Genomic DNA, 26802 nt, shown 5'->3' on the forward strand with positions numbered 1-26802 from the left:
AACAACGGCCAGCTTGTTGACTGAAGTGCGAAGCACTTCTCGGCTTCCTAGTAGGCTACTGCCAAACAATTTATATGCCATACTGCAGAGGACAATCATACAAGTATTTAAGGGGGTGAACACAAAAGCAGTCTTGTTAAGTTTTCCATTTGTTCCAGCAGATTTCACAGGAAGCGTGACATCAAAGCAGCGGGTGTCATTTCGGAAAGAGATGGGTTTTTTATTAATGATTGTTTATCACCTTAAGCGACACAAAATGCAAAGACATTGCAAAATGCAAAGACATGACAGTTGAGGGCACGCCTAGGTTGGCATCATAGGGCAAAAGTAACCAATGCCCTGCTTTAAAATACAATTGTCGACTGCATAGGACAAAAATAATAAAGCAAGTAAATAACTGCATGGAGCAATGTCAAAGTTTAAGCTAGGCTATGCTTCAATGCTTGCAGCTCACCATGACTCTCCACGCATACCTCCAAGGGGTGTCTGAGCTGGCACATCATGTCCTGCTCAGCTCAGACAAGGAGAGCTCTGCGTCTCCCTGGAGGCCTCCTATCTCTCCCAGGATGCCCGGCGAGCCTGTCACCAGGGGAGGTCAGGTGGGCTATTCGGTCGCATCTCTGTCACCGTAGCTCTCATCGCTCTCCGGCAGGTGACAGCCTGTCGATAAGATTACACTGACCTGTCATTCCAGCTGTCAACACCACTCCAAACCGCTCTTGGAATGGGCGTTTATGGTAACAAAAAGGGCACGCCGTATTGAACCGCAGCGGTGAGAAACTAATGCATTATGTCGTTTTGTTTTTAGATGTGTGTAAAGTCCCCTGTAACAAGTATGAGGAAAACCGAAGCATATGCCAGACCTCTGTTCTAGCAAAATCACTATTAGTCTATGTACCCATGTTCAAATGAAACGCTATAGGACTAGCGTGTATCTATAATGAATCTCTTTTTGTACGCATGATGTCAGTGGTTCACAGCTAAAAAAGGAAAAAGGGTCCAATTCAAGGAAAACTCACTTAAGCATTTACTCTCACCACTATCAGCTATTACTATGAGCTACAACTCTTTCGGACTGAATTCATGAGATGTATTAACACAATTGCTGAAAAGGCTCCTCAGATGAAGAGCTATTGGAACGAGTTTAAATGAAGAGACGGTTGATTGATCTTAAGTCCATTTATTCATCTAAAAAAAAACAACAGCAATGTTCTTTTCTTTTTAATACACAAGTCTTCTAGACACCACTTCAACTGTTACAAAGTCATTAAGTAGTGAACACTAATCAAAACTAAATTAAAACAAGAAATCCTCAACCTCATAAAAAATCAAATAAAAACATGATTAAGATTTCACCACAGCTATCCCAAGATACATTAGCAAGAAATCAACAGCATTAGAGATAAACAGTCACTTTCCCTGTGTTGTAAAAAAAGCTTCACCTTTTCTGGGGAGAAAAAAAATAAAAGAATAGATAGAAGAATAGAATAGAAAAGAAACATGTTACACACCCAACTTCTTCAGCATGGCCACCATGCAGCCGAGTGCCTCACAGTTAGCTTTCCAGACGGCCTCCCAGCCGCGGCCTGTGCCGAGAGGACGGAACATAGTGCATTGCCCATGTGTAATGGAATGGAACGGCTTTGCCAGGGCTAGTGGTAATTTCTCTTGCGCGGGCCTTGCACCGAGGTGTGCTGGGTGCATGTAAACTCTGAAGCAGACATTCATCAGGGCTGCGGCTCACGCGGTACTGCCGACGGTCAGTGTCTCATCAGGGCAGTTTAGTGTTACCTATTAGTGGTGGCCTGAAAGCCTGCTACAATATATGACTGGAACACAATGCAACGCACACGCACACACACACACACACACACACACACCCACACACACCCCGCACGCACACACACACACACACACACACACACAGCATCTCTTTCCCTCAATCACATTTTCACATAGATATGTGAATGCACGTACATAGACAATTTCATCAGGCTCCACTGCTACAGCTCCTCAAAGTAGGCCACCCTGGTTTTGGTGCTTTGTAACGTGAGCTGTGAAAAGAGAAGAAATAGATGAGTGAGACAAAATGATAAATGGCTGAAATACACACTTGAGTCTGGAATAAACATAAAAGATGTACCCAATTTTCAGTGTGTGGGTACCCAGTTGTTGTATTTCCTCCCAATGGATCTCATTCATTACCCACACAAAGATGAGTAGGATACCTTTCTATAGAAGATAATCTAAAATCCCATTCCATTTCAGAATCGTTTCTGAAACATTGTGGGGGTTAATTTGTGAACGTAGCAGATGGATTATACGTAACATATAAACATTGACCTTTGCATGTGTATCCAGAAATGCATTGACAGTTTCATGCTCCTTGTTTGAATTTCCGACACATTTATACTTTTTTGGTGACGGCATCAAAGCCGATATCTCCAACAATCACAGCTGTCTCTCAGGTGCAATATAAGGGCATGTGTCTGTCTCTGTGTCAGATCTGAGCTTTGAGTGTTTTTGAGTGAAGCCTGATCGGGTGTCAGCTCTTTTCATCATCCTATTCGATTGGCATTGAACCAGGCACACCTATTTTCCCCTTGCAGCCCAGTTAGTCAGTTACTCATGCAACACCCAGGAAACCATGGCGTGTGTGGTGACACCCTAAGGCTGAGACACACTGAAGTGTCAATGACTGAGTGAGACCGTACTGGCCAAGGCCGCATGTGCTATGAAAACGGCCATTAAAAAATATATATATCAGGCTATCACAGCCTACTCATTTGTTACATACTGAAGAGCGGTCAAAGCCACATGAAGCAGCACCTCAGCTCGTCGTAAGTGTTCCTTTGTAGGACCAAGTCATCCATCCTGGTTTTTTAGTTAAGATACTGCTGTAGCGGTGACCGACCCAACAGAACAATGTCAGTTGAGGAGGAGAACGACAGTGTCCTTGCAGGTACTACGGATGTGTCAGTCTGACCAGATGGTCTGGTTAAGGGTGATACAGGTGTGGTCTTAATTACACTGATGAGCTCATCACCGACAGGATGCTCATCTGCTGGATTTAAAGATCCATCAGCTCCTCAGAGCCCTCTCTGTGGTCACTTGCAATCTTTTTGTGTTGCACTTTGAATATGGGAACATCTGCAGTGTCCTTTACGAAACCATGGCACTGGCAATGGCAAACAAAAGCTCATTCCTAGGGATACTTAAAATGTCCTGAAATAACTAGCGCACGTTAAGCATGGATCTAACTGTTAGTCAGCAAGTCAGAAAAAACTAGCAACTAATCCCCCATCAACTGTAACAACGTAGACACATTTCCATACAGTTTTCACTCTCAAGATTTGTAAATCTCAATTGAAATTCTGACTGGAACAATTGTTTGCAGTGTGGAGACAAAGCTCAATAATGGGAACCAAGTGCTTCACTCCAAAAAAACAACATCCAAAAAGCCTCTCGAGCTGTGCTGTTATGATCACCCACTGCTTGAGTGTGTTTTTACAGGCCAGCTTTAGCGGAGCTTAATTTAGGACCTGCAAACAGAAACAGCCCAAATAAGCTGGTGGATGGTGACAAATTTTTCCTTTTTTTTCTTTCCGTGAAATTCTTCAACTTGCAGAACAACAAATGTATAATGCATTGGATGCAGTTAGAGCAATAGAGGGAGAGCTGAGAGGAGAGAGAGCCAGTGAGGAAGAGGACATGGGGGAGACAGAAGAGGGGTGGGGGTGGTGGGGAAGGGGTGCGGCAGTCAGAGAGGAAGCATAATCATGCTGCACCAAAATCTTATTGGTGCACCACTTTTGTGTTTGTCCAATACGGAGGAAGACGGGGGCATTTGAGCGTGTCTCATTTGTTTACTAAAACTTGAGTTAATCCAGTTATTTGCTCTAAATATGGAACCTAAAAGTGATGTTGGCTGTTTAAGTAGTCATACTTTAATGTTCAAAATGCTGAGCTGCAGCAGCCATGTGCTACAGAACTGCTATAACTTAGTATCGAAGTGCTTATAAGTTAGATTTATGCCTAATACTTAAAAACAAACAGTAAAGCAACATCCCCATCCCACTTTGGCCGAGTAAACAATCCTGTTCACTGAAGGAGGCAACCAGATCGTTAAACCATCACAGTCTGTGCGAGTGTGACCTCCATGAGAGCAATGAGCACTGGAGTGTTGGCTCCGCCGGCTTCCGGCACTTTTCCTCTCCAGTAACGAGATGTGGACATGGGCCGTTGAGCAGACATCATGAAGGATCTGTAAACAGAGCTGTGGCCACAGACGGCAGCCGTCCCCAAAATGAGCCTCCACAAGCTTTCTGTGGACTCAGACAGACCCTACGGATTTTGTAAGGAGCTCAGGGGGGAGGAATAAGGGAGGGTGTTTTTCAGTGGGGAAATTCTGCAGCCTTTGTCTTGCTCCAGCATGGCCAGCGGAAAGAAAGGGGGAATAAGACAGTCAGACAGTACGAGAGGAAGGAGGAAAGAGAAGGGGAGTTGTGGGGGTGTGGAAGAGAGAGAGAAAGAAAGAAAGGGGGAGAAAGAGAAGCACAGACTGGGGCCATTAATCTTGCTCTAGCGTCAGCTCCAACCTGAAAAGTCAGTGGCCCATGTCCCTTGGCCCCAGGCCCTCGCCCACTCTATATACCCACTCCACCTGTCTCTCTCTGGCTCAAAAAGCAAACACCACTCTTCAGTTTATACATGTCTGTGTATGTGTGTGTGTGTGTGTGTGTTTGTGTGTGTGGTTGTGTATGTGTGTGTGTGTGTGTGTGTGTGTGTGTGTGTGTGTGTGCGTGTGTGTGTTTGTGTATGTGTGTTTGTGTTTATGTGTGTGTGTGTCACCCGTCTCTAACTTAACTGGAAAAGCCCTTTCCGTCAGTAGAGCCAAGTGCGCTCAAGCTCCGATTAATTCTCAGTGGGCCGAGTCCAATTAAACTATCACACTGATCCGGGCTCCGTACGGCTTCGAGAGGGCCCCACATCAATCCGAATGAGTAATCACAGAACAAAAATCAATTAGTGCGACTTGGACAAGTACAATTTCACAGGCAGGAGCAGGAGCAGAAGAGCTGTGCGGGAGACTCCTTTGGGCGAGCCAAGGGGTGCAGATCAACTCTAAGGTTGTTTGTTTACGAGTCTGGGTAAATGTGTGACCCCTAGATAAGACTAGTCCTCTTTTTGAGAGAGAGAGAGAGAAAGATTCAAAGAGAGTGTGTTTGTGTGTGTATTATTGGTGTTTTATTGGTTGCCTTGCGCTCACAATCAAATTATATATCTGGCCTATACATGATCCAATTTTCTGTGACCAGTGCTTCTGTAGTTTATCATCATGAGAGGGGTGTCCTCCACCCTTTCTTAGAGGTTGTATCTTTGTATGTTCATAAGTTTTGGAATTTCAACATAGAGGGGGGGGGGGGGGGGGACATAGTCCATATGAGAGGGTTCTGTTTGTGCTTTCTTATACTTGTGGGATGTATTTATAGAACTCCTGAAAAGCTCCTAACGTCCAGCTGAGAGCGATCATTTTCAGCAACTGGAAGCCTATTAGCGTGGGTGCGACTGAAAACAGCACCTTGCACAATAATGGAGTGAGGAATATGCACACATTACACATGCTTCACATGCTTCACATGAAAAGAACGAGGAAGGGCCAGCCTGCTTGGGGAGGCAACTAAAGACCCACTGAGGGCACTAGTGTTTTATGAGGGGCAACATGTGAGGGTCTGCCGGTGCAGGAAAAAACACAGCATTCACTCCTCTCCCTTGCCACCCCATCTCTCGTTCACCTCTCCTCTTTCTCTCTCATCTCCTTCTCCTCCCTCGGTTTTTCATCTACTTCTTCTACTTCCTCGTCCTGCGTCTACTCCTCCCTCCTCCTCCTCCTCCACCTGCCTTCCTGCTGTCCTGTCTCCTCTCTCTCCACCTCCAGTAGTGACGAGGGGGCTGAGCTCTGAGGCTAGGGGAGCTCATCTGGATTCAGTGAATTGAGATGCCGCGTCTATCTCAGCCACATAATCATGGCCTTGGGGAAGAAGGCCAGGAGGTCTACATTGAGGGCTAACGAGTAAGCAAGACTCCATTTTCACATCATCTCCAATCATCTGCCTGGGCCTTTGCGGGGTGGTGTGTGTGTGTGTGTGTGTGTGTGTGTGTGTGTGTGTGTGTGTGTGTGTGTGTGTGTGTGTGTGTGTGTGTGTGTGTGTGTGTGTGTGTGTGTGGGGGGGGGGGGGTGCTTTCACACTTTTTGGCAGTGTGTTCCAATGGAATTCTGCCGACTTGTAGGGGTGTGAAGAGGGATTTTTTTCATTGCAGTTGACAGGAATCTCTTCACCACATCTAGCATCATGGCCTATGGGTCACCCACTCATTTCCACTGTTCTATACACCAATGTTTCTGGAGAAGCCCAGAAGCGTTTATATTTGCATGCAGCCTTCTGCTATGAGGTACCTTCTTGAAGTTGCTCTGCTTGCTGGTGCCCTTCTCAGTGTTCTCGTTGTGCAGGATGTCCAGAGGCGTCTCACGCTCCCGCAGCTTCAGCGACTCAATCTCCGTCTTCAGCTCGTTAAGCTGCAGCTGCAGGTGCTTGCTCTTCTCCATGTACTCCACCCTGCCACACAGGTGCGCGCGCGCACACACACACACACACACACACACACACACACACACACACACACACACACACACACACACACACACACACACACACACACACACACACACACACACACACACACACACACACACACACACACACACACACACACACACACACACGCGCTTACGTTAGCGAGTGTATTGCCCATGTTCCCCAATTTCACCGGCTCCCTCTCATCTGTGCCATTTTGTGTTTGCTACACCAGAGTGTAGCCTCGCTGGGTGGCTGAGTATGAAAAATAGGTCAGTGAAAAATGTAATCGGTACAGTTGCAGCAATGTTGGCTTGCATGTACAATCGAGCTTTTAGCAGCATCCATCCCACTCAGGATGCATAATCAATAAACACATTGTTGCTGCGAAATATAAACTGTCTGCATACGTGCTCTAGCCAAGCATTGTTTTTGAGATGGATTTGAGATTGTTTTGGATGGTTCATGATTTATTGTATTATTTTTCAGTAGGAATCTGCCTGTATGGCTGGGTGAAGATAAAAACCTGAAAGTGATTTGAAGTCAGATCATGTAGTGATAGATTTATGAACACACTCCTTGGATGTGTGATTTTCAACACTTCAGCTCTAGCTTTCATGAGTTCAGACATACAACACAGACCGATCAATATACAGCTCTCTAGCTCTCTACTGCTCACATGTACTTTTCTGAAAAAGGGACCTACATGATTATGCACGCACGCACGCACGCACCCACTCATGCAATCACGCACGCACTCACTCACTCACCTACCTTACTCACACACACACACACACACACACACACACACACACACACACACACACACCCCATCTTCCCGTGAAGACTCACTTCTCCTTCTCGATCTCCATTGACAGGCGTTTCATGTCGGTGTCTTTGAAGTCGAAGCTGAGGTTCTCCGTGCTGAAGTTGAAGTTGGGGATGTCAGGGGGCATGGCGTTGGCAGACGGGGGCGGGGGCTGGAGCAGGACCAAGTCGGACGGGTCAGAAGCAGATAAATTAGTTTATCCCTGGCAGAAATTAGCCCCCTTTTTGAACCACCGCCATTGCAACATCCCAACCCTTAAAGTCTTGACCATATGGCTCTTAAATGAGTTCAAGCGGAGCTTGCTGTTTATATCCAGAAACGGCTGTCAGTGTTGGGGGCTTATGAGGAAGCGGAGACAGAATCAGAGCACGGCCCCTAAAATCCATACCATTCCTTCTGATGTGGAAGTAGTCTACATGCAAACTAAAATGGCCCTTTCAGTCGAGACTGTGTGAGGAAAACATCACATTAAATTAAACTGCTCCCTGAAATTGCTTCTTAATTGCTGTTTAAACCAATTTTGGGTTTCCTTCCCCCAGGTGCTGTGTGAAGTGCATTTAGCTCCCAAGTGACTTTCCCAGTGTGATGCCATTTCCTTCTCTGTCCATCTAAATCTCTCTCTCTTTCTGTTCATCAACCTCTCCTCCATTTCCCTCTCTCTCGCTCTGCTTATCCGTCTCGATCACTGTCTCTCACTCCCAGCAGTTCAACCTTTTGTTGGCAGTTTGTGCCTGTTCAATCCTTGGTGGCCAATTCCATTTTGCCCAGATGCCATAACATAAAAAATCCATTATTTACATAACATAATATGATCCTCTGGGTCGGTCATTTTCAATTTAACTATGCTTCCGAACTGTAAAGAGCTCTAGTTTATGCTGTTTTATCATTGGTTGAGTCTGATGTTGTGTATTGACTGGCTGTGTTTACCGTGTAGGGAGATTTGCTAGTAATCTCCAGTAACTTGTTCTTGGCCCGCCGCTCTGACTCTCGAGCCTTGTGTAAGTCCTGCTTTAACTGGTCTGCCTCCTTGGTCCTGTGGATGGAAAGACAGACACACAGATGGACAGACACACACACACACACACACACACACACACACACAACACAACACACACACACACACACACAACACAACACACACAGTGTCAGCAGGTCTACTTTTCTTAAGGGCTGATGATACACCTGGAGACAACTAAACCAATCACAGGAAAAACTGCTGGGTTATAAGACCATAGGCTAATTACCTTGTAAGTGAATGACAATATCAAACAATGATATTATTTTCTTTATTTCAAACCTGCCCTTGTAAGGAAGTACCGCAAAACCCTGTGACTTGGATAATAATGTCATCATGTTTTAAAGTTCTAATAAAAAATGCCATTGGGGGCACACGGCTAAGTGTTCTACAGCATCTCCTTGAACATCAGTCGAAGTCATTTGTCTGCAGCTGCTGTTCTTTGTGCCTTTATCCCCTGCCTTTTCAAACTAGGATACATTATTAAATAAATAAACACACTCTAATGCAATTAAGCTGTGAGTTAAACAGTGCAGTGAGCAAATTAGCATTTGGAAAAAACTGTAGCAACACCCTGCTACAAACACAATTACCTTTGGTTTGCACTATGGTAATTTCTTAATTTAAATGTATGAGTATGGAAATTTAAGACTAAGGAGAGTAATTCCTCGAAATTAAACTTTATTGTAAGATTTTACATCACTAAACTACATACTGTGTGTGGGTAGATGAACGGTAGGACTGATGGATATTTAGACCATTAGATAGTTGAACTTACAGATAGGTACCACATTTACATGGTTCTAACTCTTCGGAGATTGTGATTACCACATCACAGTGGACACGTAAATGCATGTATCTGTGTCAGTGTTTGCGCATGTAGGTGAGAGAGAGACAGTGAGAGACTAACCTCCTGTCCGACTCCTCTGCCATCTTGAGGGCCAGCATCTCGGCCTCCAGCATCTTCTGCTGCATGAGCCTTCTCTCCTCCTCGGTGCGGATGGCCGTCACCTTGATGCGCTGCATCTCCTGCTCAGCTTCAGCTGCCTTCAGCGCCAGCAGCTTGGCCTCTTCCTCTGCTATCTGGGCCTTCTCTGCCAGCAGGTCCGCCGTCTCCTCAGAGCGCAGCTGACAAGACAGAAGCAATCGCTCTCAGATGCCAGCTCTGTCTCCATGCCACCAGCACTTCCATATGCAATGACTGAATATGAATATGGCCACTGGTAAGGTTCAAGCCACTGAAGCCTCTGCAACTTTCAGATTGCTTTCTAATGAGAAAGAAGTGAACCCTATTCTACATCTAGCTCAGCTGCCACTGTGCAGTTTGAAGTGAAACCTTTTTTTTTTTAGCTGTGAACTAAATGATTTGACTGTAGTGTGATGAAACACATCAATGCTGGTGTTAATAAAAATCTACATTTTATGGGTTGAAAATGGCTCAACACCCCATCTACTGTGTGAAATCATCCCGAACCTTGCAAGGCCGATGGTGACAGAGTGAACCGTATGTGATTTACGTTATGAAATGGGCGGCCTACCACTCTCATTTTCATTTGCTGATCGAGACTCATCATTCACAGGAGTTTACGCCTCAACCCCATCCACTCCCAGCCCCTTGCCCACCTTTTAACATGTTTCAAAAAGATGCAGTGGGGAGAGCTGGGGGTGAAGTAACACTTTTATATAGACAAAACTGAGACCTAGCTCTAGTCATTGGGCCTCATTCTCAAACATTGTCTTAAGTGTCTTCTTAAATATGCTCTTCGAAAGACCATCATAAGAAAATATCTCTGCCGGATTCACGAACGCCTGGAAATGTGTTTTTAAACTTAGCTGTGCACTGATTCTTAAATTGAACGTTCAATCTCGTGCACCTGAATTTTCATACAGAAACACCCCGCCCTTATAAGGGCTGAAGAGATGTGTGAATCCACAGACTCCACAGGCAACGCGAAAGCAACATCAGACTGATTAAAAACATCTCTAAACGGAAAGCGAGCACTAGTCGAGTAAACCAGACCTTCAGAACTTCAGAGGTGCATAGGTGGAGGTACTGTTGCAGAATGTAGATGTGTCCATTCTACTCCACTGTGGCTATATCCACGTTTTTTTCTTATCTTGTTCTTAACTACGTTCGAGAACGAGGCCCAATATTATTCAAGTCAGTCCTGATACAACAATTTTGCATGAGACTTGGTGCGAATTTACTAGTGGCACTGGGTATTTGAGGAGAGTTAATTCAATTTAACCGTTGACTGAATTTAATTGATCTGATGGGTATGTGCAGCAGTCAGAAGAATCCATTATCCATTACTGTGCTAATGACTATTAAAAGGGTCATTTGTGGAACTTCAGTTTACCAACCCATAAGAAAAGAAAAGAAAAACCGGTAATTTCACTTTCAGTTGGCTGGGGAATATAACTGCAATCAGCAATGAGGGGCCAAGCAGGCCAGAGTTGCCATGGAGACTTGATGTCATGGGTGTGAGCACTCACAGCTAGAGGCTTCTGGCTTGGCCTGAATATCATCTGTCAATTTTGGTGAAGATTGGACAATATGTGTGGCCTGTGAAAAATGTGTAATCTTTTTTATAAAATCCAATACGGCAGATAATGATATCATGGGTGCGCTGAACTCGGCTTGATCCAAGGAATCCAACGTTGGCTAATTTTCTTTTAAATCGGCCCTAATTAGGAGCTTATCTGGAAGAACGCAGACTTTTACACAAAATAGTTGAGGTTATGGGGTCATTCCTGCTTCTACTGTGCTAGAATGAACAACAATCCATGCTCAGTGCTTTACCGACTGTTAGCGAAGAGAGGAGGAATTTACAAGCGCACTGGCTAAAAATACATCACTTTTATCTGCTTGGAAGAGCTGGAGATGGCCAGAAGCAGGTTTATAAAATATAAAAAAGAATGGGCATCACATATACACCCAACAGAGCAGTTTGGAGTGAGCACAGACAGAAACATCCATTTCAAACGGTGTCTTGTGTGCTGAACTCCACAAACAAAAAGACAAAAGATTGCCAACAGGTACACTTAGGAGAACTACACACAACTGATAAAGCACAAACACCGCATGGCCTTTGAGTCGCTGGTGGTACGGCAGCTACATATGGGCAATGGGGTAGGAGGCTAGAGGTCAGGTCAGAGGTCATCGCTCACCAGGGCATCGTTGGCCATGTGGGCCTCGTCCTGCAGCTGCATCAGGCGTCTCTCCAGCTCGTCTCGAGCACGCTCCGCCTCCTCACGCAGCTGCTTCTCACGGTCCAGACGCTGACGCTCCATCTGCAGAGAGAGAGAGAGAGAGAGAGAGAGAAAGAGAGAGAGAGAGAGAGAGAGAGAGAGAAAGAGAGAGAGAGCGAGAGAGAAAGAGAAAGAGAGAGGTTACAGCAGGGCAAGATTGGTATATGGTAATGTTGACTGAGTTAGGAGCAGCACAACATGTCTGTCTGCATGCTTGTGTGTATGTATGTAAGAGAGAGTGTGTCTGCATGTGTGTGTACATCAGCTGGTACATTAGTTTCTGTGAATGTGTGCCAGCTGGTCTGATGATTCATGCATACTGTATATGTGAATGCCTCTGTGTGAATGTGAGAGAGAGCTGGTGTCCAATATGTGTGTGTGTGTGTGTGTGTGTGTGTGTGTGTGTGAGTGTGTGTGTGAGTGTGTGTGTGTGTGTGTGTGAGTGTGTGTGTGTGAGTGTGTGGGCATAAGCTTGCGGTTACGTGATCGTGGTGGAGTGGCAGCCGTGTGTCGGTTGCTGCTCACCTGTTTGCGGGCCTTCTCCTCGCGCGCCTGCGCCTTCATCTGCTGCACCTCCAGGGAGTCCACCCGCCGCCTCCTCATGAACAGGTCGTGGTTCCCAATGCACAGCTGCAGGATCTACACAAGGAGGACGGGGTGGAGGAGGAGGGGGTGGAGGCGGAAGAGGAGGAGGAGAAGGAGAAGGAGGCCACCAACTCATCAACACTTCAGCACTACACCAGCTGAGCCACTCATCAAGAGAACCTCTGTGATTAAACTACAAGGGGTGTCTAGGACCGCCCGACAGGTCTTTTTTCACGCCGCTCATATTGTGGTCATTAAACTTTAGCAAGGCATATGTAGGGCAGTGGCTTCCAGCTTGGCTCGTAGAGAGATAATAAGCATAATAAGAGGCAAGAGGTGCAGCCCAGCTTTAAAATAAAACATCCCTGTGGTTCATCAAGCCAAGCACAGGTGGGTTAGATTAAAGGTGATATTAAGGGCTGGGCATTGCAGGAAAGCTCCATGGAATTTGGCTGGATTGCAGTCTGATGAAATGTGTTGAAACGCAGCCCGTACAGCTACACCCCACTGACAGTGGCCCCCAGGCGGGCAGCCCAGGTGCCAGACATGCGCCTTCACTCACCAGCTTGTTTACCCGGAGTTTGGTGGAGTTGAACTTGAAGACGTTGGTCTTCTTATCCAGGGGCTTAATGGCAAACTAAGACCAGACAAAACGAGAGATTTTGTATTTAAAGCTTGTAACTTGAACAATCAATTATGAGGGGGGAGGGAGAACATTTGTCTGACCAAAGGAGGGCAACGTACCTCTTTATCGCTGTAGGAGATGTTTCGGATTTCGTTCCAGAGAAAGGAGATTTTGGGGGTGAGTCTGTTGTCCGGGTCATAGATATGCAAACCCACTGCATCCACACCCAGCAACAGGTCGGTTCCCTTTTTATTCTGTGCACAGACAACACAGCATAAACAGGTAAGTATGCGTTCATCTAGGTAGGACTTCACAGTAACACTCTTTGGCCCTACACCTCAGCATTAAGACAAGCTCAAGCAACTCCAACAGACATGCATATGAAATGACACCTCTCAGGTTGCACATCAACACTGTTCCTGCAAGCAATATAGATGTTGTAAGCAAGAAGAATGTTGAAAGTAAGCACTGCATTTAGAATCCATCTCTGAGACATCTCTTTATTCTGGGTAAACGGAGTGACTGAGAAAAACTAAGTAAAAGCACATTACCGAGGTTCACTAAGTTAGTGTTAATGGAATCGGAACAACACGAGGCCTGACTGCACATTCATTTCCACACCAATGCACAGCAGCCCTAGCTCCCTCAAGTCCTTCTGGAAGCGGTTCAGACCATAGACATATATAGTATATATGTCTATGGTTCAGACACTCACCCAGACTCACTGTCAGGTGGGAGAGTCACCTTACCCTAATGAAGAAGTAATTGACCCCATACATCTCCAGGTCCTGAGCAATTTTTAAGTACTCCATCTCTGCTTCATCCCTGGTTCAGTGAATAGTAAATCGACCACAGAGTGAATGAAGGGCATAAAGGGGCGGAAGAAAAGTGCAGTCATTAGTGTCTTAGCTGCCATTTATTGAACTGCAACAAAGAATTAAAGGTTCAGTTGTAGTAATTGGACGTTCCTCAAAGGTCACACATTAAAGATCTCAGCTCACATCCAAGCAGCAATAAATCTTTTGTATAAGAATGATTAGGCCAACAAACTTCTGGTGCCACGGCCGATGCATGCTGATGAGGACTCCGGAACATTCCGCCAATTACCTTGTTCTCCCACGGTGTTCGGCATAGCATGCTGTGATCCTCTCCTCCCACATCTCGGGTGTCATCTGGTAAAGGTTTATCACCTGGAGACAGGGTGAGGCATAGCATTATAGCTTTACTGCATTCATCTGATGCTGGCATTTGAATGCATGTCACTACCTAGGCTTCAGTGGAATTCACTGATTTCAGTGCTCTGGTATTCAGTGGGTCTGAATGGCTTGTGAGGGACCCTTTGTGCACCTGTCCTCAGACAGCCTGGAATAGGATGCCTACATGATAGATGAATCTCACCCTCTTTGGTAGAAGTTCCTCTTGAGCCAGGAAGCCTGGTTTGTGAACATTAGGGTCATAATCCCCATACTGCAGAAAAAAATATAGAGACATGGAAAGAGAGAGAGAGAAAGGAGGAATAAATGAATGAAATGGAAGGAGGAGAATAAAGCAAAATTTCTATGAGTGCCACGTGGTGGAGATATGCACGCTCACAGCTGGCAAATGATATGCAAAATAAATGGGGTCAGTCATTAATCAATACAAAGAATTTTTTTTTTTTTCAAACACACATTAGGCACCCAAGTCGTCAGAAAATAATGTCATTAAAGTCTTTCATTAGGCTACGACATGACTAATGCCCCATGTGCTGATGTCACCATTGGAATTTAATGCATACACACAAGACACAGGGCTCCAAGCACCACACACTGGCCACTGGTGATCACAGAGCATGTTTGTGTGGCCAACTAGCATATGGAAAAACACAACTTTGTACAAGTGTTACATTTAGTTTCAGACTTCTATCAACTTTATACTCTCATAATATCATTGTCTGGGCTATAACCAACATAGCATAGTTGCATAGGAGTTCTATAGTAGTCCAGTCATTCTCCATGAGCCGCTGCTAAGACTTGTTTGTAGATCACCCCCACCCTCACCTTTTCCACCCGACAGACACACAAACTGGATGTCTCTTTTCTGGAGTCTCTCCTGCCTGCTCTCCCTGCTAGATTTATTTGGGGGGGGGGGGGGGGGGGTGAGCAGCTGTTGTCTCAAAGTGGCTGTCAAACCTCGGGGAGAGGAGCAGTGTGTGGCTGTGCATGTTAAGCATCTCCCACTGTATCCACACCTGATGAAAAATCAGTGCTCTCTCTCTCTCTCTCTCTCTCTCTTCCTCAGCTCCTCTCTCCCTCTCCTTCACCTTTTTTTTCTCACACCTCTGCCTAACCACCTAATCTCCTTCTACAACTTTTAAGGATCCCCTGGGGATTGTTCCAACGAGACAAATGCCCCACTTTTTCCTCCCTCTTCCCACGCTGTCTTTAATGAAGTGTTCATCCCTCCATTCTATCCTTTGCTAGATGTATATATTCCTGCTCATTTCAGCTGCCGTTACTCTCCTCAACTCCCTTCTCCTCATCACTGCTTCCCAGACAAAGAAAGACACGCAGCCTCAGCAACACAAAAAATATGCACTTCTAGACGATTATTAAAACAGTTCCGCACATCCTCCTCTCCCCGGAAACAATTAGTGGGATTTCTTCTAGTATTAACTGGGATTTTGTTGAACTTTCAAACACTCTCTCTCCCTCCCTACCACTCTCTCTCCCTCTCCCTCTCCCTCTCCCTCTCCCTCTCCCTCTCTCTCTCTCTCTCTCTCTCTCTCTCTCTCTCTCTCTCTCTCTCGCTCTCTCCCTCTCCCTCTCCCTCCCTCTCTCCCTCCCTCCCTCCCTCCCTCCCTCCATCTCTCTGTCTGTTTTTGCCCATTAATGAGTAACTGGCTCCAGCATCCAATTGTGTATTCCAGCCATGAGCTCCTTTGGGCTTCTGTGTTGTTCCGTTAATAAATTACCAATTAATACTGCAGGGAGGGAAGCATTTACAGAAGCATCTATCCCTCACAAAGGGACATTAAACGGCCAGTGGATTTTTGTTGTTGTTGTAATCCTTGCACCCATGCGCACGCGCACGCACACGCACGCACACACACACACACACACACACACACACACACACACACACACACAGACACACACAAACAGACACACAGGCATTACCCACACATACAAAAGAAGAACGCACTATGACCAAGGCAGTGAAGTGATAGCTCCTCTTCGCTGCCCTGCCTAACTAACTGCATGCTGAGCTGAAGGTAAACAAACAAGTTGACAGGAAATAAACAACGGTGGGGCTTAAAGCGGGGTTGATTTTTTTTCAGCAGCCTGTGTTGTGCCATGTCTGATTTGAGTTGCTTGACCAGAGAGGAGCAGAGGTGATTAGCGGCTTACAGAGGAACGCATCCATGCGTCGGGAAGCCTCCAAATTGGCTGGAGGTGAGGTGGGTGATCCACTGCTTCTTGCAGCACTCAGGGCTGTCAGTCAAACTGACAGCCAGCAAATTTGGGAATCTTTTTTTCCCTCCCCCCCCCCTGCCAATTTCAGGTCTACTGACGTTTTGCCGAAATCCGAATGAGAGCCCTTAAGAAAAACATATTCTGGAAGAGCCTGTAAACAGGTGGCCTCTGTTAGACAGGGGCCAGGTTTTACTGGGGCTTAAAGGGCGTAGTTAGAGAGGGGTCTGACCTTAGCTTGGACGGCATAGGAGGCTAGGAGCACAGATGCTTCAGGGGGACAGTAGATCTCTTCCTCCAGGATCTTCCTCTTCACCTGGGGGAGTGGGAGGGGGGAGGGGGTTCACAGGAGAAGCAGAGATTACTTCACTGCCAGTCAAAACAAATCTTGGGTATGAGATGGATTAGAGAACCACAAAAAAACACCAAAACAACCTGACTTAAGCTAAAGCCGCCCATGCAGTCCCAAACAAATGAACAGGCAGGAAAGAATATAATCACGTTAGACAGGGTTATTAAGTCAGCCCTCATGTAAGAGTATAAATCATCATTATAATCCCTGCACACTTCAGTAAATGGATGCTTAACAGCCAAAGTTTTTCACTCCAAAGTTGCAACAAAGAAATATCAGCTTCATAGCTTTGGAACACCACCTGCCTGTCTTCATTTGCCACACAGACAAACTGACATCTTGACGACTTGCTTGGCAATTCATTTACTTTGGAGAGCTGTTTGGCAGCTGTCCAAGATGTAGGTAAATTGAGGTTCCTTGTGAGGCTCCATTAACATGCCACCACACGCTGACTGTTTTAGACAACAAATTACTTGATTCATACCATAAATAAACCTGAGCTAACAGATATATGCATGTGTGTGTGTGCGTATGTTTTTTCACATATCCTTCCTTATGTGTGTGTGTGTGTGTGTGTGTGTGTGTGTGTAGACAGACAAACAGTCACATAAGAAATGTTCTTCTGTGGTACACAAGGTTTCTTGAAGACCAGGATGTTTTGGATGAATAGCCTGCTCCAGCTGTGTAAGAGTGGACCTGGATGTGGACCCACTCAACCTCAGTATGTATGTCAAGCAGTTGGATGTTTCTTTGGGGTGAAGAGGGTGTTGCTTGCTTTTGGAAGGGAATGGGGCTTTCAGACTTTACGCAGTGAGTACCATGTGTATTGTGTATGTTATGTATAGCATGTGTATAACATATGTGTGTGTAGTCATGACGATCTGCAGCTGTTACGCAGTGAAGGTACAATCTGAAGGACATCTAAAGTGTACTCCCTTATCAATCAGCACTCTCTAAGGACCACACTATTAATGGAAGTTCAGAATGACACTTTTAACTGAGATAAATCCTAAACCTCTGATCATTACAAATGCTTATAACTGATGTTATGCTTCTTAGTATGGAGATAAAGAACAGCAATGATTTAGTCCTGCACATCTTGCTCTGCTAATCAACAGGGTGACTTAACACTTTGTGCCATTTAAAAGGCTTTAACCCATGGAGTCAACAGACAATAGCCCCTCCTTCCCCTGAAAGCACAACAGGTAGACATCTCTTCAAATTTAGACATAACAGGTCTTTATGAGTGTATACACAACATGAAAACATCTCTACAAATGTATACACAACAGGGTGCTTGTATGGCTTAAGCAGAGAAGCAAATCTAAAAGTAAATACTTCAACATGGCCCGGTGTTACAAAGTATCACGCGCATTAACTTGATCCCACCGGTGCCGCCGCCCTTCAAAATGTAATTACCAGTGAATGAGAAAAGGTAGCCGCAAAAGGAAACCAGCTCCGGCTGCTCGGCTAAATGACCAGCCTTCACCAATCTGCTTTACAAATAAGAGTGAGCGCTCCAGAGTATGGCCACCTCAGATAAGCAGAGATCCAATTGAGGGGGGCATGAAAAAGGCAATCTAAACAGACACACACACTCCCCCGCGCAGGCCAGACGAGACACCGAGCACTATTATGGACGGCAAAATGAAAACGTTTCATATTCATGTTTCTAGCGGCTGATCACCAGTGATGACAGCGGAGGGTCACGCGTTACTTGGCTTTTACAGGCTAACGATAAGGCCCTTAGCATATTCTTGTAGAGTTCTTAGGAAAAGAGAACGGACTTGAAGGTTACATTTCCCTACTTGAAACTTACAGGAATAGTTAGAAGAGGGGGGAAAAAATGATATATATAAATATATATATATAATGACCGTTCTACTGGATGAAGGCACTGAACGACATTAAAACTTTGTGGGGAAGAGACCCTCTGTTCACTGGCTGCTTGTTAAAGCTCTTGAAAAACTGAGCTGCTTGTGCAGGAAAGCCCAAATGAACGAGGTCCCTCATTGGTGAACCGTGCATCCTTATTTGGTGATTGATAAATGAGGCCGGTTCAATTAAGGCGTCACGGCTCAGTGACAAATCTATTTCCATCACACTCGAGAGAATGGAGCACCTGGCTTTGTGAGGAAGTCGCCGAAGGATTGGAAAGAAAGGGCAGCCCTAATATGCGTCAACACTGATTCCACTTGGCTGAGCACAGTCACCAGGACAATGCAAGAATGCGCTATGCCTTTCCAGCAAAGGGGCAGGGAGAGAAGTGGAGAAAAGTTCAACCACTAGCGCTGACATGCATACAGAAATCGACGAGGAAATTACACAGCACGTTTAATATGCATCGACGTGGCTCATGCTGCTCTCCCGTTTCAGATTACTGTGCATTCCTAAATTAGGGAGAAATTGGTTTATTTGACTTCCTACTTCAATTGGATTGAAGAGTTAGTGGTGTTTTTCAAAGGCCAATGTAAGTTTGTTGAGTGACAGCCATGGGGAGGAGGGGTGGGGATGAAAGATTAAAAAAAGAGTGCGTTCAGGTTCACCTGAGGCATCTCAAAGCCTGTCAGATTTCAGCTTTGGAAGAAGACCGTGTTCCAGGCCATCCTCAGCTTTACAGAGGCACTTATTGTACCGAGCCAAAGCAGAGGCCCAGTTCAGTGAAAGTGATTTTTTTCTTATCAAAAAACACAGAGATGTGACTTCATTTAAGACATTTAAATGAAAGACATTACGACAAGAAACTCAGTTGAAGGTGGTAATGTAATATGTGAATGTTCTATGTGTGCCATGGAGGCCAGGATTTAGTAGGAGTGTGCCCCTTCCTGTACATTTTGAAACGATTACTGATGCTGGAGAAGAGCATACCTGCAGGAAGAAAAGGTGTTGGGTGATGTCCTGAACAAGCTCATCCTCTGCATTCTCAGGGTAGAACTTGGCCAGGAAGTACAGCAGGATGGGCTCTTCTTTAGGGATGTCATGGTCCAGGACCTGTCAAAACATTCCATGTTCATACTGAAGCATGTGTTTTCTGTGCCAGTGAGAGTGAACAAGAACACGGTAGTGATGTGCGAGTGACGTGCCTCAAATGACAAACAGAAAGCTTGACATTTTAGTTATTTCAGAAACCGGACTCTTACCTTTTTATCCATCTTGAGCCAGGCCACTGTGTCTTTGACATTGTACTGGAGGCCAAAGAACCAGGTTTCCCTCAGGCCTATGGTCCTACAAACTCGATCAAAGAGGTCCTTCCCTTTCCATTTCACCTGCAAAGAGAATGTCAACGAGCCATCACTCCTGGCACTACAGAGACGAATCTGGCTAGAGTAGCCTTGCAAAAAAGCCACACCAGTATTTGCTACTTTTTTCAAGCAAACTATGTTCACTTTGCATATGTCCCCGTGACCAAGCACAGGCTGGGCCGGCTCCATTGATCATTGATCAGCATTGATGTGAGCATTAGATCATTAGATTATAGGTTATTTGTTAGAGCACAGGCTATTCTTTCACTTTCAGATACAGAGAACACACTCAGGGCCACCCTCTTGTCTGCGAGGCCCTCCGCACCAAGCCAAGATGGCGACGTGCCATCAGAGAGGCACGAGTGTATGCAAAACGTCACCGGAAAGGAAAATCATTGTTTCACTCGTTCTGAATGTGGACTTTTATCAGTTAATCTTTTATCCGTTCTGTCCGAGACAGGTAGAGGGGGGCGAGGGGGTGGAAATAGATTTCCATATTCAATGAGTGAAAGCTGAGAAGCATATCAGATGCACATTCCCAATTAATGCAGCTTTAATCTCAAGCTACTTCAAATGCAAGAGCGAGGCATGTAGGCTCGGAGGAATTTTCAGAGGGGCTTAAAAGAAAGAGAGAGAGAGAGAGAGAAAATATATCCATCAGCAGAGAGGAGAAATGTTTTTGTGCGATACAGAGGAGAGCACTGAGAGAAATGATAACGTTGGCCTGCGGAGGAGGACAGAACCAAAACAGAGGCTGCTCTGCCAAGGTCAAATTAATTTGCGAATCATTAGGATGCCATTAACGCAGTACCAAAAACCACCAACCCACAACTTGAGCACCTCGAGGAAATTATACACAGCGAGTCTCTGGCGAAAACCAAGATCAAACAAACATAGAATTCAACCCTAGAAAACAATTACACTCTTGTCACAATGCGTGACCTTCCTACTGGGATTTGGGCACTTTCATTAGGAGATATTGAACGCTCCCTGAGTGAAGCTGTCAATGTGTTGCATTCTGCATTCTCCTTACAAGTGCACTTACTGAGCACTGTGACAGTTCTGCTATAACATAATGATTGCGTTCACTTGATGCAAAAATGTGCCATAATAACAAATGAAAGAATAAAAGCACTGTATAAAATAATATTTACCACTAGTCAAGTGTAAAAAAAAAATACATATTATTCTTAAGTGTCGCTGTCATTCCATGTTCATAAATGAACAGACTAACCAAGTGCCTTTGCACCAATACAAAGAAGGAGAGTGCAAATGACCAGCATTAAAACAGTCCAGCACGTCCACTTAATCAGATAATAGACTAATATATCTTTGTGAGAGAAGCCCTCCAGTGTAAACATCGAGCTGGTACCTCATTATCTGGTAAATTACCTGACAACATTGATCCCGTTCACTGGTTTTAGTACTGGCGTATTAGAAAGCAGTGCATAACATTGATCAACATAAAGTGCAGTTTACTGACTTTGAGTGCTTTTAGAAAATGAAGGTGAGTGCAGAAACGTGAAAGCCTCCTTCGAAAGTCTGTCAAGCTGAATGTGGGTAATGGCTAACTGACAACCAGAAAATGACAAAAAAAAAAAAAAAGGACGAATACTGTCAATACCTCCTCAAAATCTCAAATGACCTTACACAAAGGCATACCCTTGAATGCACAGAGCCATGTGGTCATAAGCTGACATAATTTAAAGTACTGTCAGAGTTGAGAAACAAGTGCTGCCAACACAGACAAGAGACACCAAATCCATCCCAAGTCACGCAGCTGTATTCACTCAAGAATGACAATTCACCACAGTGATGTTTAATCCATAATCAGTGGTGCTTAGAGAAATTCATTTTAGAGAAAATTTGAAAATATCTTTACATATTTGGTTTATAGCTATGCTTAATTTCAATTAAGACCCTGTAATGACAGCAATTACATGATTGACCATACTTTTGATTTATTGATTATATACCTTTAAAAATACGTGCATTACGAATTTTAACGGTAAGGGCCTCTCAGAGATATGGGATAATCATGCAGCCTACACACTTCATGTAACACATTATTACAACTTGAAAATTTGAATCCCCTCAGGCAGCCATGATGATCGCCAGGAACTTTCAAGCGTTATGCCGAGGGCAGACCCACAGGCATCCTCGGTGCATTTCAGAGTGTCTAGACAGTCATTTCTGTAAGGCTCTAAGTTGTGGGCTGCTAGTCTTTGGATCGTAAAACACAGATGCTCTTCTGGTTACAATTATTCTGCGGTAATTAGGTGTGGGTAGTTGTTTACAGAACATGTCTTTCATGATGCTCTTATCTCTGCTTCGCTCCCTGTGCTTTTCCACTCAAGGGCAGGAACATTTAGTTAAGGGTAGTAAGTGTTGTACTGCATTGCAAGAGGATTTCTTTGTCATGTTTGGTTTCATTGAAATGGTCTCAGTGTGAGTGGTACGGTTGACCAAGTCCTGCAGCTGAATAGATTCGTTTTAATAAAGATTTCAGAAACAGGGGAATTCTGATCCCTGTAGGCTGCTGGTAACCCCATCTGGAGGTAACAAACACCAATATTCAATCCTCTCTGTGTGATCCCTACCACTATAAACACAACAATCCATGTGAACCTTGGTCAGGTATATAGATTAAACTGGGTATTAAAGGGGAAGAAGGCAAAAAGCATCTTGAGCATTCTGTCATGGGGTGCGTAACCACCATCCTCTGAGAAGCCAGGTTTGTTCATGCCCTCTGATTGTTTGAATGTCTCATATGTCTTCTCTGAGGGATTTGTAAATTTAGATTATTCATGTTAGATAAGTTTGAATGTGTTATTGAATTAGTAACTTGCACCTGACAAATATATTGTGATGTTCTGATCCACTGTTGTATTTGATGAAATTATTAACAAGAGCAGTGTTACTCAGCAATGGTGTTCTCGCAACCAATGACTGAACTAGTTTCAAACCAAAAAGCAGTGATGGAAGTCTTGAGGTGCCTGGCTAATCACCTGGATCAAACACGCTGCAGCAGAACTGTTACGTTGTATTATACAGCCGTGGATTGCTTTCCAGCCTCTGCACTGAAACTAATGGTTATACTGAGCTTGCACAGCAGCCTGGCACTCAGTTCTAACATGCTGGTAAGCCCGGTGTCAGCACTCTGAGCTATTCTCCAGAACTAGTTGTGTCCGTGGAATACGCCAAAATCTAGAAAAATCCCTGGCAGTATCCTGAGTGACACTTTTCCTGGAAGAAACCAGCTAATTAAAAGTAAGAGAGGTATTCATCATAACAGATTGAAGGCATCCAGAAGAAATAATTTTAATAATATCATATTAAAAGAACAGGGCCTAAGGCTGAGCTCCAAAATTGAATGGAGTCAGATTAATTTGGTTTAACAAAATAGGGTCCTTTAATAAAATATTGTATTTCAGCAAAGCGCAGACAAACGAAACACTTCACCCACTCCCAGTTCTGTCATTGGTCTGGAAAGGGGTTCCTTACATTTCTAAAATTCAGAATAAACTGGAAGCTACTCCGCCACACCACAGAGGCAGATACAGAGACAGGGATGCCCATACATTGTCTTCACAGATCTTACAGCAGGAATATCCCCACACCCACTGCAGAAATTCCTGAACTTTCAGCTGTGCAGTGAGAGCAGCTGACGACATGCTGCCATCTACTGCCCAACAAGGCGAGCGAAAGCACCCCTGCAGCTCCGGCGGTGCGAGTGATGCGGGCTCCCTTCAAGGGCAAACTTGAGTTGTTGCCGCTGCAGATTTGTCACCAACACACGAAAACCCAAGGACACACTCATCTAAGAGATAAAAAGACGTGTTTTGCACCATTCTTTCACAGTGGTGATGTACTCGGATCTGGCATGAGTCAGAGAACTGGCTTTCATGTGCTCAGAATAGACCACACACAGGATAAGCATTCCTGCTCTGCACAGCAGATTTGTCCCCTTTGTGTTTGTGCAGATATCATTCATTAGGATGGTTCAATAAGATGCATCTGTGCTTAGGACTCACCTGCACTGAAAGGCACAGGAATAAACTGAACATTTCACACAGAGAATAATAGCACAATAGAAGCTCAAATTTATGAGTGAAACTATGCTGCCACTCTTCATGTCACACTAGTTGCTACAATTACGAATTAATGACAACATGTGAGTAAATTATGTTATTAGTATGTAATTAACAATTAATTACATATGCCCCACACAGAGAATGTGCGGAAAGGGTAAGGAGCTGTATCAGTTACTGCCACCGTGGAACAACGCAGTGTAGTCAATACCATCAATTTCCTCTAAATAAACTAAATAAAAATATAAACAAAAACAACATGACAAACACTTGTGAGTCAAAGCTCAAATGTATGTTCATCAAATGATTAATGGCATTGATCTTCTTTCAAAAAAGCCGAAGTGTGGATTATTCATCATCAGGATACCCTCAGGAGAAATTCAAAGACCAGCCACGTAGGCAGCTTCACGCGTCTATCAACTTCCTATTTTAAAGGCATAAATGCAAAAGCTTAAACGAGACCTAAAACTACAGCCCGTAAATACATTGACACACCCCAGAACTAGGCCCATACTTGGATAATGGACGGATTGTTTAATGGTTGGATAGTGATTTTTTTTTTAATATATATTAAAAGAGAGACTTCAGTGAATGGCTACAATTATCTGACAGAACAGTGATTAATCATTTAATTGGCCAGACTGATTGCTTGGTTTTCAATTCTACACTGCAGGCAACATAGATAATATATATATTATATTGGATGTGTCTGGCCCGTTGTAGTCTCAGTGGATTCTTCCAAGCAAAACACTCTTCTGGCCTGAATGTGGCTCCCAATTATCTCTCCTCGTTAGCGGCTAGGCACTTGAGGACAGATGCGGCACACTGAAGAAGAAAAAAGGAGGGCGAAAGAGGGCCACATACCCTGAGACAACACTGGCCACTGTGAGCGAGGTTCATTCTGAGGAATATGTCACAGTCACACATTGCCACATCTCCATCTGTTCTGTTGGTACTTCAAACACTACTCAAGTTGGTCTGGAGCCACACATTTCCTGTCATTATCCTTATAAGAACTGAGAAGAATATGTACAGGCTGCTTAAAAATGCTCACAGTCTGGAGGCTTGGTCTCTCTTCTATGAAAACACTGAAGGGCTAGATGTTCATTTGACTAAAACGGGCCCTGAACTGTATTTACCTGGTTAGGCCTACCCTCTGTAAGTGCTGCTCATCCACACACCAACATGTTCTTCACCAAGTCCTTCACCCAGTAACTGTATAGTTTTAGCAACTGGGCGCAGGAGCTCAACTGTCCCTTTCAGGGTAAGATGGCAAAGTGCAACAAGATCTTTGGCAAAGGTAACCTACCTACATTTCCACACCAAAGAATTCCGCCTTTGACTAATCCTTCTTTAGTACTTCTGAACAGGTTTAATTTAAAGCACTTCACCAGTACACCTAGACGAGATGGCCTATGTATTTATCTCTCTACAACTGGTAGTAATCGTGGTCTGCAAGGTGTATGGATGTAAGTAATGTTAGGAAATCATGACAGTTGGACAGCAAAGGAAGCAACTCACCTCGCAGCTGAACTCCATGTCTGCGTCCATGGTCGCTATTTGAACGTTAAATGTCTTGGCTTGCTTTCTTCGCAAAGAGTATAGTCCTATTTTTGATGCTATAGCGCTTGCCATTGTAATTTCGGGATGTTTCACAGTGGTACACGTAATTCTGGCCTCACATTAGCTACCTGTTGTTTAAATAAGGCACCTTCGTTATCTCAAACATTAGATTTTCTTCAATTTTTGTCTGACCTGGTTTCATAACAGATGCCTTAATAACTCAGCAAAAACTAACTAGCCAAATTCACCACGCTTCAATATCCAGATAGCTGGCTAGCTACTTTATTCAATAGCTACACATAGTTCCACATATTTTGAGGTGTGTATAACTAAAATCAACTGGGACATGGCTGATAATATATCAAACACATTCCAAAGTACATTCATTTAAAGTTTAACTTTAGCTAGCAAACCCACTTAACATCCATCTGGTAAACACTATGGTTAATGTTTATATATCTAAGTAATTTCCCCAAGTTGAATATGGACTTGAAACCGGTACGTTATTTTCTCTTTCTTATCGATAACTTAAACGTAAAACGTAAAGTAACTTACATACGGCTACAGAAATATACCAAATGAAAAAACTAACTTTAACTTAGGACACCAGCCCATCGAAGAAGGCAGATTGTACATTCGCTAGCTGGCTATACCTAGCTGTTGTAAACTGCTGTTCTGCACTGTTAGCAAGTTAGGCTATAAGTGAACAGGTAGCGATGGCGATGTTAACGAAATCAACTAACTTGGTAGTCTGTTATTTATACTGAAGCATAACTAACAAACAAACTAGACACATCTTAGCATTACTGTCAATAATATTTGCATACTTAGATGGCAATTTTAGCTTTTAACTTTCCAGCTAAATGCTATCAACTTTAGCCAACATTGCCTACCGCTACGCTCTGTAAACATACCCACGTTAGAATGTATTTCCGGTGGTTTTACGAACACAACTACAATGTTTCGAGGAATGCCGGGCGAAATAGCCTGCTAGTAGAATGCATCGTTATTCGGTATGAGAATGAAATCGACTTTAGAAAATACGAACTTCAAGTGTTTGGAATGATATTAGGAGTTTGAACACTAAAACAGTTTGATTTGAAGTAAACCGGATTGACTGGTTTCATCAACCCAACCAGAAATGTTGGATTAGTGATTTAA

At 44.3% G+C, this 26802-nt stretch overlaps 1 protein-coding gene across 1 annotated transcript; it reads right to left on the reverse strand.

Annotated features, from left to right (window-relative positions):
• Positions 1–1926: 1926 nt before the first annotated feature.
• On the reverse strand, positions 1927–25844 carry nf2a (NF2, moesin-ezrin-radixin like (MERLIN) tumor suppressor a). Its single transcript, XM_080852950.1, has 16 exons — positions 25600–25844; positions 19886–20011; positions 19614–19736; positions 16626–16709; positions 14340–14408; positions 14049–14131; positions 13691–13766; positions 13061–13195; positions 12879–12953; positions 12257–12370; positions 11651–11773; positions 9390–9607; positions 8392–8497; positions 7488–7615; positions 6458–6617; positions 1927–2054 (listed from the first exon to the last, which is right to left on the reverse strand). Exons 1-16 carry the CDS (start codon positions 25711–25713, stop codon positions 2004–2006), a joined length of 1785 nt encoding a protein of 594 aa, XP_080709076.1. The 5' UTR covers positions 25714–25844; the 3' UTR covers positions 1927–2003.
• Positions 25845–26802: the final 958 nt, after the last annotated feature.

This window comes from Sprattus sprattus (genome assembly GCF_963457725.1).
Source record: "Sprattus sprattus genome assembly, chromosome: 15".
NCBI lineage: Eukaryota > Metazoa > Chordata > Actinopteri > Clupeiformes > Clupeidae > Sprattus > Sprattus sprattus.

What these genes read in the sequence shown, in the direction of transcription:
- nf2a (XM_080852950.1), bottom strand. Translation starts at nt 25,713, where the DNA reads ATGGCAAGCGCTATAGCATCAAAAATAGGACTATACTCTTTGCGAAGA. An exon ending in GGCTCAAGATGGATAAAAAG is followed by an intron (nt 19,737 to 19,885) that starts GTAAGAGTCCGG and finishes ATGTTTTGACAG; the next exon opens with GTCCTGGACCATGACATCCC. An exon ending in TCAATTACTTCTTCATTAGG is followed by an intron (nt 13,196 to 13,690) that starts GTAAGGTGACTC and finishes GTCTGTGCACAG; the next exon opens with AATAAAAAGGGAACCGACCT.